The sequence below is a fragment of the Branchiostoma belcheri genome, unplaced genomic scaffold (genome assembly GCF_001625305.1).
Source record: "Branchiostoma belcheri isolate BF01 breed outbred unplaced genomic scaffold, Haploidv18h27 scaffold13, whole genome shotgun sequence".
Lineage (NCBI taxonomy): Eukaryota > Metazoa > Chordata > Leptocardii > Amphioxiformes > Branchiostomatidae > Branchiostoma > Branchiostoma belcheri.
In genome coordinates, this window is record NW_017802713.1 from 2,085,051 (window position 1) to 2,098,341 (window position 13,291).

A 13,291-nucleotide genomic window follows, 5' to 3' on the forward strand; every position below is an offset into this window, starting at 1 on the left:
TACCTGCCGGAGGCCGACCAATGAGGAAGCCCCGGGACCTCTGCAGGGCAGCGTGAAGATGTTTGAACCAAAATTACTGATTTAAAAAAAAATGCCTGTCAGAAACTCGTTGCCATGGCAACACGAAAAATCAGGAACATATCTAATTAATATAAAATTGTTGCCAGATAAGTCACCAAAAATGTGACGGTTCTAGCGCCAGCCGTTCGGGTGTTGTTCGAGATGAAAGTGGCCGCGGGCCTCAAAACCCCCCCTCCCCCCGGTCTGAATGGGGTTAAATTAATTGTGACCACGACAGCCGGTACCCGACAGACCCCAGAGCCCGACCGGAGCTGGTGTGGGCTAGATCCCCGACGGGCACCGGCACAAATGGGACCGGAGCTTAATACTGTGTTCTGCGACCATAACAATAAAAGGAAAATCTGGGACAACGCCAGGGGAGAATAATCAACACGTCGATTTTGGTCACCAAACCCCAAAAGAAGAAGAAGAAGAAGAAACAAACCTGTGGTCATTTTATAGCTGGCATAAAAAAGATACCACTACGGAAAAAAAGAAAACAACACGCCTTTGTCCCATATTCCTGTTAGGGATCTTTTTTTATTATAATTTAGAGGTAAACGCCATTAAACACGTATTATGCTAATCAGGACCTTATTTGTATAATTTGTTAGGAAATGCTATATGACTTTATCATGTTGCATAATCAGTAAAACAACATTTTATAAAGCTCAACACCATTTGGAGAAGGTATGAGATCGTAGAACTCTAGTTAGAACATGTCATAAAAATACTATTTAGTCTATGAGAGTTATTGCTGGAATTATTTTCATACATTGTACCCTGTACGCCATATTCCACAAACTATACAGCTTGACGTTTTATACACTTCCGTTAATGACTAACTTATCCAAATCCAAGCTCTTCATGAAATCTTTGTGAAGACTTTCTTTGGCACGGAAATGCTATATGACTTTATCATTATCAGTAAAAAGCATTTTATGTTGTCAATCGTCGGGGGTAAAGCTCAACACCATTTGGAGAAGGTATGAGGTGGTAGAACTCTAGTTAGAACATGTCACAAAATACTATTTAGTCTAGGAGAGTTATTGCTAGAATTATTTCCATACATTGCACCCTGTATACCATATTCCATATAAACTTAATGACTTACTTATTAAAATCCAAGCTCTCCATGAATTCTTTGTGAAGAGTTTCTTTGCGATGCTTCCACCATGTATACACCGCCACTACACCGGTACCGAACACTATGAGTACAACACCGCCAAATTTGAGCAGACTGGGAAACTCCGATTGAACGACGTAGTCCAACAGCACTGCGAGAGGTATGGTGAAGGTCTTGATGGTGGCAGTGATCCCCGCCTTTTCCGTCTTCAGTGACAGTTTTGTGGCAAATTGTGCGCCGCAGACACACAGGCACAGTGCGATGACGCAACCCACCGTCTGTGCCGACATCGCCCAAACCGGTGTCTCTAACCAGTACGTCAGTCCGAGTAGCACGACCGCTCCTGCCAGGTCTGCATAGAAGAGCACGGTTAGAACGGACACCTTTTGTACACCGATGAGTGACCGGGAGATGACCAGATTTGGAGCTCTACTGAACGTTGCTGCGAACGGAAGGAGAAGGGACGCCGTCAGATGCTGCGTGGACGAAGTGTTCTCCGTGATTAATCCAGATGCGACCACTGCAACCCCGGCTACGTTGAGAACGATTCCGAAACCATCCACGACGCCCACAGTTTCCTTCAGGAACAAAAATCCAATACAGGCCGAGGCCAAAGGCATTGACCCTTTTATGATGCCGAAGGCGATCCCAGGGACAACATAGATGAAGGACATATACTGGAAGACAGATCCAAGGTTCTCCAGAATGGTCGACAGCACCAGGAGTAGACTTTGCCGTCCGCTTTCAGTTGTCAGTTTTGGTCTAAAGAAGGGCAGGAAGAACGCGACAGCAAGGGTCTGTACAAGTTTGACGAGGAACATCAGCTGCAGCCCAGGTATGCCTGCCTGGCTATTCAGGGCCATGAACTGTGACGCGACGGCGGACAGAACCGTGTACAGCAGGGCATACAGCACACCGGCTCCGGATGTCAGGAACGTCTGTGCAAATCCGGCTCCCTCTCGGTCTGTCATCTCCTCGTTACAGGTTGTCGCCATGTCCTCAAGTTCGCTGTCGTTGTTTTTCCTCGGCTTTGAATATCGACTTTTGTGATACGGGAAGTTATTGGTGAAGAGAATTCTTCTTGCCAATAATTATAAGGGAAATGTTGTCATCACCCAGACTGGATATTAAAGTACACGGAATGCCATCCAATAATGATAATGCACATGCATTGGACTGTCCACTCGAGTTCAAGTCGGAACTGACAATTCAGTGTAAGAATGAGCGATCCCAACTGGAAGACTCTTTCTCCCTGGCCGAAAAGATCTTAAACTGTTATGTACTGAAACTGAGTTGTCTGTACTGCTCACTGCTCACATACCTAATCCTCATCTGTCACAGACCAGACGGATGATGCTTGCCTTAGGGGGAATTGGAAATGCACCCTTCTGTCGACGAACAAGCTTTGTTAACGCTACGAAAACACAAAAAGTACAGTTTACGTGCCTTTGGTAACTTGTTGAACATCTGTCCTGCCATTGGTCTTCAACTACCTAAGTCGTGCTTTGTTTTTAAACCTAATTTGAGTAATTAGCAAACACCTGTGTCCTGAGCTGATTACAAGCATGACGTGTCGAAAGATGGTTGGCAGTTGTTGAGCCGGTAGTACGACTCTTATATATCATACTATATAGGTCAATCTCCAAGCAGATACACAGCCAATTATATTTTACTGAACTCATTTATTCTATTCGATATTAGGCCACAGCAAGTAATTTCTATGAATGACATCACGCGCGCATTAATTTTCGCCTAATTTTGGAGAGAAAAAAACAAGGAATTTTGTTGCCCTCTGAAAGTTGTCAACATGCCGAAAATGGGTAAAGATTATGTCTGTTGCAATGCCGGAACGAGCATATGAAGAGAGGAGCTCTGATTTATTGTTTTGTCTTTTACTTTGATGCAGTGATGTATTTAATTACTTTTATATGTAATGGTGGCTGTGTATATATGTGGTGTTCCCACTTAAAACAAAACCATTTGTACAATGATTGAAAACATATTACTCCGTGAAGGAGGTCATGACCTCCTGACGGAGTATTGTGGGCAGTAACTTGTTTTTTCGTGCTCGCAGGTAAAACACACGGTTCCCTTTGTTTAATCGGCATGTAGTTTTATATGCCGTCTGTGACCTCAGCATTAGCTTGTTCTGCTTGTCAACACTAAAGCTTAAAGTTTGCTCCATATATTCTGATTGTCAAGGTTTTTTTTCATAGTCTGTTTATCTGTAAATTAGCTACAAGTCCTTCTTGCAGCTGCAGGTTCCGAAGCGAAAGCATCCCTCATTTTTTACTTCACTGCTCCATATACTCCCAACATCGTGTACGCCTCCTCGACAGACTTTTACAATTAAACATCCCATTCTTAGATATTAACAACCTATCCGATAGTGCTACTGTGTACCTGCTACTCAATGGATCACCTTTACTTTCATCTAAAGTCAACTCTCAAATACTCATTATTACACAGCTATATCTCTCTGAAACTAAGCGATTTAACAACTGATTCATACTTCTATATTCATTTGCAATACTAGTATCTTAATAGCTAAACTCTGCTCTCTTGTTACCTGGACCATACCCATGTTTTGTGTTGTAATTTTTATTTTATGTCTAAGGCCATGTTGATTTGATTATATGGATGACATCCGCGCGCGCATGAATTTTCGGCCGTTTCAAAAAAAAAAAAGTTTTCAACCATACTGTAAATCGTACAAAACAGTTGCAAAATGAGCAAAAAATATACCGTAAGTTACAAAAAAAAACATAACAATGTCGTACGTAGAATGCCAAAATCAAACGAAAAAAGACAAAATTGTTAAGAAATGAACTTGAAGACTAGATTATTCGCCAAACCATATTCTGTCCCATTTGTTCAACCCTCATGACCACGTAGATTTCATAATGAAAACAACTTTTTTTTTGCAAAACTTTTTCTTTATTCGCACGCGCGCATCAGTTTTGGGGTTCCCAGAGGATGTCATCCATATAATCAAATCAACATGGCCTAATAATAATAAAAAAATATTAAAAAGCGTTTTTTCCCGTACACAGATAAGTGCCGTAAGATGGACTGTCCCGAGGAAGCGTTTGTCGCCCACAACTGCTCCTGTATGTGTAACGACATCAACGACTACTCAGCCATCTTCTCCTGTCCAGAGAGAACACTCAAGGAAGGTAAGACACACGTTTAAAGACGTACTTCTATCAAACCCCTTAAAAGTTTTGTAAAGAATGTATTTGCATGTTCTGAAAAACTTAAACTGTTCTCCAACTCAAAATTTGACTCACCAGAAATTTTCGACTGAATCACTCAGTCTTCCTCAGCTATCTGACCCAAACCAAATGCTGTGGACACGTGATTTTTCCCACGTGTGACGTCAGCAAAGGGTCAAAGGTTGTCTGAAGTCGATATCGCCCCCCGTCCCGGTTGAGCAATGGTTGAAGTGCCCTGATGTATATGGCCTCTGTATATGGGGCGATATCGACTTCAGACATCCTTTGACCCTTTGCTGACGTCACACGTGGGAAAAATTACGTGTCCACAGCATTTGGTTTGGGTCAGATAGCTGAGGAAGACTGAGTGATTCAGTCGAAAATTTCTGGTGAGTCAAATTTTGAGTTGGAGAACAGTTTAAGTTTTTCATAATGTAATTTACCAACTCAGATGAACTTTCATGCTTTCTAGGGCTCAAATGCCTCTCTGTTACACTGTTAAGAACCAAATGTTTTCTGAATTCGAAAGTCCATCTACGCTGGTTGGTCGCCTACTGGTGCTCAGTCTATTGCGGTTGTTGCGGGTTCTCAACGGGGCTACGGGAGCTCTGCCCCGCCCGCCTGACTCAGCTAGGTTCCCCGGTAGGTTTTGCTAATCAACTCCCAGAGTGCCAAAAAAACCTATCAGATGCATAACACTTCCACCGGGCAACCTGTTGAGCTAGACGAGGGAAAACTATTTAGAGCCCCGAAGACAGCTCCGGATACCATGCTATCTACAAGACAGAAAGGATAACCTTGTGTGTCGTGTGTCCATTAAAGTCAGATCGTTCTTCCAGATTAATTTGATCAATTTTGCCTCCCCGCGCTGTTGTAGTCCACCTGTCGCGGAGACAAGCCCGGGCGTGTTACCACGGACACGGGTCTGACTACCGCGGGACGCTGGCCGTGACGGAGGCCGGGGAACCCTGTCTCAAGTGGAGCGAGGCTACATACAGGCAGTTCAACACTTATGTAAGCATATCTTGTATTTTGTTATGTTTAGCGAAGGAAAATACATTGTTTTTGCTCTGTTTCTTCTTCCTCTTCTTCTCCACACAAATAAGGTCAATGGCCTGAACCAGAGGTCTGTCAGCATGGTAACTGGTGTTGGTATACATATCATGTTGCAATTTTATAGCAGGAGGGATTTAGACTCCTGTCACCAAATAATATAAATGAGTTTGAGAAAGAATTAACAGAGCAGACCATATGTGAAGGTTAACATTGTGCATTTACTTTACAAATGTTACGTTTCTAGTTTAAAGTTAAAACTTAAGATCCAACACGAAGAAGTTCTCTCACCTAGAGCTTTAGACCAGTCACCCTGGTCTTCCTCAGTAGACTGACCCAGTTAGGCTTGTCACGTGCACGTGGCTTCTTTGAAGTGTGACTTAGACACTGGGTCAAAGGTATCTGGTAGACGATGTCGGCCCCCGTCGCGGTTGAGTAAAGGGTAATGGGCCCTGATGTTAATAGCCTATTAGTTATATCTAATTTGTCCCCAATATTCCTGCTTTGTTTTGTTTGTCTGTGTACAATTTCTACAATAACTTTATAAGTTAAACTTATAGAACGATAGTAAGTTTCTTTTGTATCTGTTAACTGTATCCTTTCATCTTGTTTTCTTGTGACCTGTACTTAGCCAAGTGTGGCAAAAATATGCAATAAAGATCTTCTTCATTCATTGACCAATTTACATAGAATTTTCCTCAATCCTCCCAGAACTATCCTGTTGGCTATCACGGCCTGGGTGACCACAACTACTGCCGGAACCCTGCGGGCCGGATCCTGAAGAAGCCGTGGTGTTACGTCAACTCACACAACAGCTGGGGGTACTGTAACGTCCTGGAGTGCAGAGGTACAGCAAAACATCTTCGATTATTCTGTGTTGGTACAAGTCATTATGAAATAAAGACTAAGCTTTAACTTCCAACACTTAGATTACAGAAGTGGGACAAATTTTCGGTTGACTCCGTCAGCCTTGTTCACGGAATGGACCCGTCTACTCTTGGAACGTGACGTCAGAGACACATGGCCGTAGTAGCGGGTCATGCCGTACGCCATACATTCCATTTCTGTAGTCTAAGTGTTGGAAGTTAAAGCTTAGTCTTTATTTCATAATGACTTGTACCAACACGGATGAACTTTCATGCTACATTATATCCCTTTTCATTACAAAAGAAACGTGTAGTTAGTTATGAGTGTCAGTATATGCTATAATAACATACTCTATTGTATTGGCTGTGTCTAGTGTAGCGTTCTCAACATGTCGGCAGAACGTACTGCGCTTGTGCGAAACCCGTAATGTATTGTGCATAGCACTTCTTTCGGCAACTCGTCTCATTTGAGGTCGCATTCGTGACATGACGTTTATCGACTTCAAATGTTGTGTCGGAAAAGATATCGTCTGCAACGGGCAAACATCCAACTAAAACCGTGAAAAATTATGGTTCCGCGCAGACGTGCTCATCTAGTGTAGCCCTCTTCATGTTCGGATGACTTTGGACTTTGATCATGTGACCTTACAAACACGTGACATATTGGTCAACAGCCATTGGTCAATGAAGAACGGGCTCCTCCGTCAGAGATATTTAAAACTAGAGTTCCACGATCTCATACCTTCGCCAGATGATCTTTATGACATCCTCTTTTGAATATTATTAAACAAACGCCCCTGCAGTTCCAGGACAAGCCGCTAGCATGTCTAGGTCGTGAGATATCATATCGGAAGTTCAGCTGCAGTACCATACGAAGCCGCTAGGGGGCCCAAAATCTAATAATTTCGAGGTCTCATTAAGACCTACCGACCTACCAAATATCAACACAATCCATTGTAGCCTTCTCAAGTTATCGTGTTTACAGACACACAGACACACACACAGACACACACACACACACACGAACGCCTCTGAAAACATAACCTTCTTGGCGAAGGTAACAAACTCCGTTGTTGTAAACCGCCTCATTTCTACAGAAGTGTACAGCCCGGTGCAGCCCACCATTCCCGCGAGACCTCCGACACCGAAGCCCTCGCAGTGCAAGTCCACGGAGTTCAAATGTGCCGACGGGAACTGCATCCCAACCGCCTACCGCTGTGACAGGGACAACGACTGTACCGACAACTCAGACGAGCTGGGCTGTGTCTACGGTAGGATTGGTACTCATTTTACATATTGTTTTTGCACTGTTTCTTCTTCCTCTTCTTCTTCTTCCGTTCCAAACAGGACCAGATGTCTATCACCATGGTAACTGGTGTTGGGTTACATAATGTTGTAATTTTATTGCAGGAGGGATTTAGACTCCTGTCACTATATATTATTATGAATATGTTTGAGTAAGAATTAACAGAGCATATGCATTTGCTTTGCAAATGTCAGGGTTCTAGTCCAAATGTTTGGTCCAAAACAAGAAATGATATGATCTCACCAGTACGAATTTTCTACCAGGCCTTCCAAGCTTCCTCAGGTTGAACTGAACTACTACTTGAACGTCTATACGTGTTCTTCCGGGACATAAGCAATGGGTCACAAAGTTTGTATCGACCCCCGTCCCGGCAGGAAAAAAACGCTCCCATGTAGATGTAGTACAAGTAAAGCGGTTGGCCTAATGTTACTTCAAAAACTTTGTATCCAAATCTACTTCTTTCTATCTGTTTAATAGAGTCATGTTTCTGCATTTTAAAGATGGTGAATACTAAGTGTATGTACATTAGGAAGAAATTTTAAAACAAATCGTGCCTTTCAGATACCTGCCCTCCACTGAATATTCAAGCAGACGTCATGATTTCCAACTGTGAGAGCGGGAAGCCGCAGCTTCGCGGGAAGCTGTGCCGAGTTCTGTGCTTGGTGAGTTCCGGACCGGGAGAGACCATCATCTCAACTACCTGTCAGAGCAACGGGAAATGGTCTGATCCGAAAGGGAAGCTTGCGTGTGAACGTAAGTTTTCTATCTGTTTTTTTTTTTAACGGATTGGTTCAATGCAAGGCCTATACAACCACTTCTCGGCATTGAAAAAGAAATATGACAGAAACATGGCTATGTCAAGAGATGGCGGTGAACGTTTCATTTGAAAGCCTGTAGATTGTAGGTTGGTGGGAAACACTTGTCAGGGAGGGAATTCCAAAGCTTGGCCGTACGGGGAAAGAAACTGTCACTGTAAAAAAGATTTCGAACAAGGAATTTGGACGGTGACGTTGTGTGAGCTAGTGGAGAACCTAGTGGAACGCTTAAAATTTCTGAGTGGTGGAACTAGTTGAGTGAGTTCTGCAGAGCAATGACCAAGAAAATATCTGTAAAAGAGGGATAGAGAGGCAACATTTCGTCTATGAGAAAGGGGGCTAACTTGAAGAAAAACATTTTGTTTTTGCTCAGTTTCCTCTTCTACAAGCACAAAAGGTAAATGACCTGGACCAGATAGTCTATCACCATGGTAACTATAGCTACATGTACTGTTGGGTTACATCATCAATTTTATAGCAGGAGGGATTTAGACTCATTTCCATTTTATCATAATCGCAACATGCGATGAAAGAACCCCGACAAATTTTTATATACTTTTAAATCTACCGATTAACGTGAGTGGTATATATATAGGGTACCTAAAACGAGGAAATGCACGACGTGCGGTTCCTCTTGACACGCACAGGGCGCACGTAGTGTATTGTTTATTCCTGCCTTTAGCTGACATGTTACGTTGCCTTGTGACTGTAAGACAAGAGACCTATACCTTTACAGTGCCAGACAACCCAGTGATTCCTGCCACCAGACCCAAACAGTCTCTCACTACACCCGCGCCAAAAAATCCCGCTGTAACTACGCAAAAACCGTCTCACACGACCAAGATGCCCGCGACAACACCTTCAGCGACCACGAAACCACCACCAAAGACCTGCCAAGATCTGGTCTTACCCGGTGAAGTTACTGCTTCGTGCGATGGCGACAAGAACGAGATTGGGGCCGTCTGTCTCTTGAAGTGTTCTACCGGCGAGGGACAGTCGACCACCAAGTGCCTGCCGGACGGATCGTGGTCTATACCGAAGGAGAACCTTGACTGCCCGAGTTAGTTATCATCGTTAACCGCACATTGACGGACTCAACTAACCAATTATTGTATGTAGTTATGTCTGTGCTAACCTCGTGAGTTTTGACTGATAAAGTGTATGCATTGTAGTGAGTTTTTTTTGTTGTTGTTGTGAGTTGTTGTTTTTTGTTGTTGTTGTGAGTTGTTTTTTGTTGTTGTTTGTGATACTAATAAACGTTTTCCAACTTGTAGTTGATGTCTTTCAACCACCAGGTCACAGAGTGTGAACGCACCTCAGAACACAGAGCATGTCATGACACACTGTGCACAACGTTACGTACCGAGTCACACCACAAGAATCTCACACGTGGTTCGTTTCTTCAGGTGCTAGCTGGAAGTCACGGGATACTAGCTGGTGCATGATTCCAACCATTTGTGACGTCTTCACACACGTCTGCACCAAGCAATTGGCGTTCTTTGCACCAACTACAAACAAACATAATTGAATGATTACATGTTAAAAAGTTTTTTTTTCTTTCGTAGGGCTGTCAACGCCAGTTATTCCAACGACAACTAAAATGTTAGTCAACACGAAGGAGCCAGAAGAAACGTGTTCTCCATTCTTCGTCCCGGCAACTGTGCTGACCAAGTGTTTTGGCGAACAGCCTGTCGGGAAGACCTGCGTTCTGACATGCGCATCAGGTGGAACCGGGACCGCCATTACAAAATGTCTGCCCGGAGGATCATGGTCTACCCCAACTGGCAATCTGAAGTGTTCTGGTTCGTTGTCCCTCTATGTTTTTGTTTTATAATATTTCTTGGCCATCATTTGGTTACTACATACAGTGAATATTAGATATTTATGTTTACCGAAGGAAAAGATATTGTTTTTGCTATGTTTCCTCTTCTTCTTCTCCGAACAGTGACCTCTGACCTGACAGAACCAGACTGTCTCTCACCATGGTAACTGGTGTTGGGTTACATCATGTTGCAATTTATAGTAGGAGGGATTTAGACTCCTGTCACCATATATGTGAATGTGTTTGAGTAAGAATTAACAGAGCAGACCATATACGTTAGACCATGATGCATTTCCTTTACAAATGTTACCTTTCTAGTTCTAAGAAATAATAAAGAAAACGTTAGATATGTCAGTTTGGCAGCATAACAGTAACATTGTATATTACATATTGCTGGTTAGATAAGTTTTATTTTAGCCATATTTTTTGTCTTCTATAGGAGTACATGTAGAAACCACACAGAAGCCTACTGTCAAACCAGCACAAAAGCAGCCCACAGAGAAACCAACGGACAAACCAACTCAAGAACCCACAGTCAAGCCTACACAAAAACCCACAGCAACCCCAACCCAGAAACCAACGGTCAAACCAACACAAAAGCCCATACTAATAGCGAATCCAGGAACGCCAAAACCCACTCCACAGCCTACCCAGAAGCCTCTGCCCCCAGGAGACTGTTACTCGGGTGACGGTTCAACGTACCGCGGATTCAAATCCACCACTACTAATGGAAGATCGTGTTTGAAATGGAGCGAAGCAAGATACCAATATTACAACACTTTGGTGAGTGTACGGAATTCTTTATCTAAATGTGGTGTCTAAATGTGTTGTATTTGCAGGATCCGTTGCTTGTTGATCTGTTTGAATGCTTCTATCCATATGGCCAAGTGAGACAGATGCTACTTTGAAAAATTATTTATTTATTTACTTATTTTTATTTTATTTTTATTGGTTCAGCTGTACAAAAGACAACCAGTGTTGCCCAACTAGTTATAAGACTATATCAAAGGGCTAACCCTGGAGACAAGGACAGCTACATAAATATATAAAGACAGCATATTAAAATCAAAGTCGTCAACTCATTACATCTAGAGGATCATCTATACATACAAGTACACAAAGGTGAAATTATTCCATGTGGCTGCCACCGATACAATATTCGTCAGCGAGCTCCTACTTTACTACTTTCCTCTTTGCATCCCTGTGACTCCTTATAGAGATTCACAGCTGGGCAGTACGGGCTTGGCGACCATAACTACTGCAGAAACCCGGCAGGTGTGGAGACCGAGCCGTGGTGTTACTACATCAACCCTGCCACGCGGCGTGTCGCCTGGAGCCACTGCGGGGCACAGGAGTGTGGAGGTACGGGAAAAGTACATATTTGCATATTTGCCGTCACGTGACTATGACGTAAGTGTCCGCCATATTGGTGGGTTCACCGTAACTGCCTTTTTTGGACGTAACACAGTTGTATTTCGAGTCAGAATGGGTTATCCGTTGCCAAAATTCATAACAGTAATGTGGTATAATTGTTCTTAAGGGAATTCGAAATATTATTTCTTTACGCCCAACAATTATTGTTCCAAAGATCTTGTTAGCCACTAGTAGTAGTACATTTTTGTATCGTAAGTATCAGCTATAGCTAACAGCGCCACTCAGCGATTTACCCAGGAAGTGACTTCTAGCCAACCTTTTCATATAAGTTCGTGACATTTGTCTATATACAATTGTTATGACAGTTATCATTCCTTTTATTTGTTACTTTTTACTTGTTTTTTTATTACTATGTGTGTAGGAGAAAGAATCACCACGTCGTGCGCAGTGCGGGGCAGTACCGGGTACCGCGGCACACAGGACGTCACCATGCGGGGGGACAGGTGCCTGGACTGGAGTACCACCACCAACCGCCAGTTCAACACCCAGACCTACCCGAACGGGGAGGGGGGCATCGGGAACCACAACTACTGCCGTAACCCCGTGGGGGACCCGTCTCCCTGGTGTTACATCCAGGAAAAACCCAACGGACTGTACTGGGACTACTGTAGCGTTCCGTCATGTTGACGGCAACGTATGAGGGAATTTTTACTTTAAAGGCGTCCAATGCAATTTCAAGGTGGCAAAAGAAAAATATTCCGGATGAGAAAATTTGTCTGATATTGACATTTACTGCCATTTCTTGGCACATTTTGGCCATCATTTGACGCTTGAAGCATTTGAAATAGCCCCAAAACATGGTACATGAGGCGTCTCATAATATTCAGGTACATTATGGGTACCACCCATAAATAGTTAGAACAAGCCTAAGATACAAAACAAGCAACTTTTTGCCTCACAGATGTCTGTATGGTTTGGGATAGGTTTGGTTCAACTTACTACATTAAAAGAATTACCAGAAAATTGAAGATCCAGTTATGACACCATGAAATTGCTTTGGATGCTTACTTTAAGAATTTGTAACAATCACCACATCATAATAACCTTGAACTTCGTTGAAGGGCAATTTACTTTTCTTGAATTTCTCCATCTTTTACCATGTCTCCGTGAGATTGTTGAATGATAAGATTTTTTTATGTTGACATTTAGTGCTCTAAACGCTTATAAATATCTGCGATTTCGTCAGTTGTTTAGAGCAAAATGTATGTGCTTTTTTTTCTCTGGGGCCATGGAAATATATGTGTGTAAACTAGGGGTCGATGAGTGTTTAAACTCAAAAAGGAGGGGTTATATACGTAGATCTGTCAATAGCACGTAGAATTCTTCTTTTATTTAGGCGTAGAAATAGACATAGCACGACAGTTAACAGTACACTGTACACCATATGTAAAAAGCATACACATTTCCCATGAATTTATAGAACTTGAGATTTGATTATTGAATTGTTGCACCAATATTGTACGTAATCACACACGATATATATATATAGCCTTGAGCAACTGTCTTTAGAACAACTGACAAACCTACCATTTAACGTTCAAAGTGAAAAGACCGATCCCGAATGTCCATCACAATTAGAAGTTCAACCAATGAG

The 13,291-nt window shown here is 42.7% G+C and overlaps 2 protein-coding genes across 3 annotated transcripts in view; one reads left to right on the plus strand and one right to left on the minus strand.

The window, feature by feature from the left end:
* LOC109463952 (apolipoprotein(a)-like) overlaps window positions 1-13,291 on the plus strand; it is a 27,896-nt gene extending 14,605 nt beyond the window's left edge. For both annotated transcript variants that reach the window (XM_019760868.1, XM_019760867.1), the window contains 10 exons: window positions 4,240-4,362; window positions 5,279-5,415; window positions 6,166-6,301; window positions 7,418-7,591; window positions 8,188-8,379; window positions 9,178-9,501; window positions 10,007-10,243; window positions 10,703-11,046; window positions 11,481-11,625; window positions 12,059-13,291. In XM_019760868.1, coding sequence (XP_019616427.1) covers window positions 4,240-4,362; window positions 5,279-5,415; window positions 6,166-6,301; window positions 7,418-7,591; window positions 8,188-8,379; window positions 9,178-9,501; window positions 10,007-10,243; window positions 10,703-11,046; window positions 11,481-11,625; window positions 12,059-12,324 — 2,078 coding nt within the window. In that variant the 3' untranslated portion in view covers window positions 12,325-13,291. The remainder of the gene's footprint in view (window positions 1-4,239; window positions 4,363-5,278; window positions 5,416-6,165; window positions 6,302-7,417; window positions 7,592-8,187; window positions 8,380-9,177; window positions 9,502-10,006; window positions 10,244-10,702; window positions 11,047-11,480; window positions 11,626-12,058) is intronic.
* LOC109463954 lies at window positions 863-2,448 on the minus strand. Its single transcript, XM_019760869.1, has one exon. It carries the CDS (start codon window positions 2,179-2,181, stop codon window positions 1,171-1,173), a length of 1,011 nt encoding a protein of 336 aa, XP_019616428.1. The 5' UTR covers window positions 2,182-2,448; the 3' UTR covers window positions 863-1,170.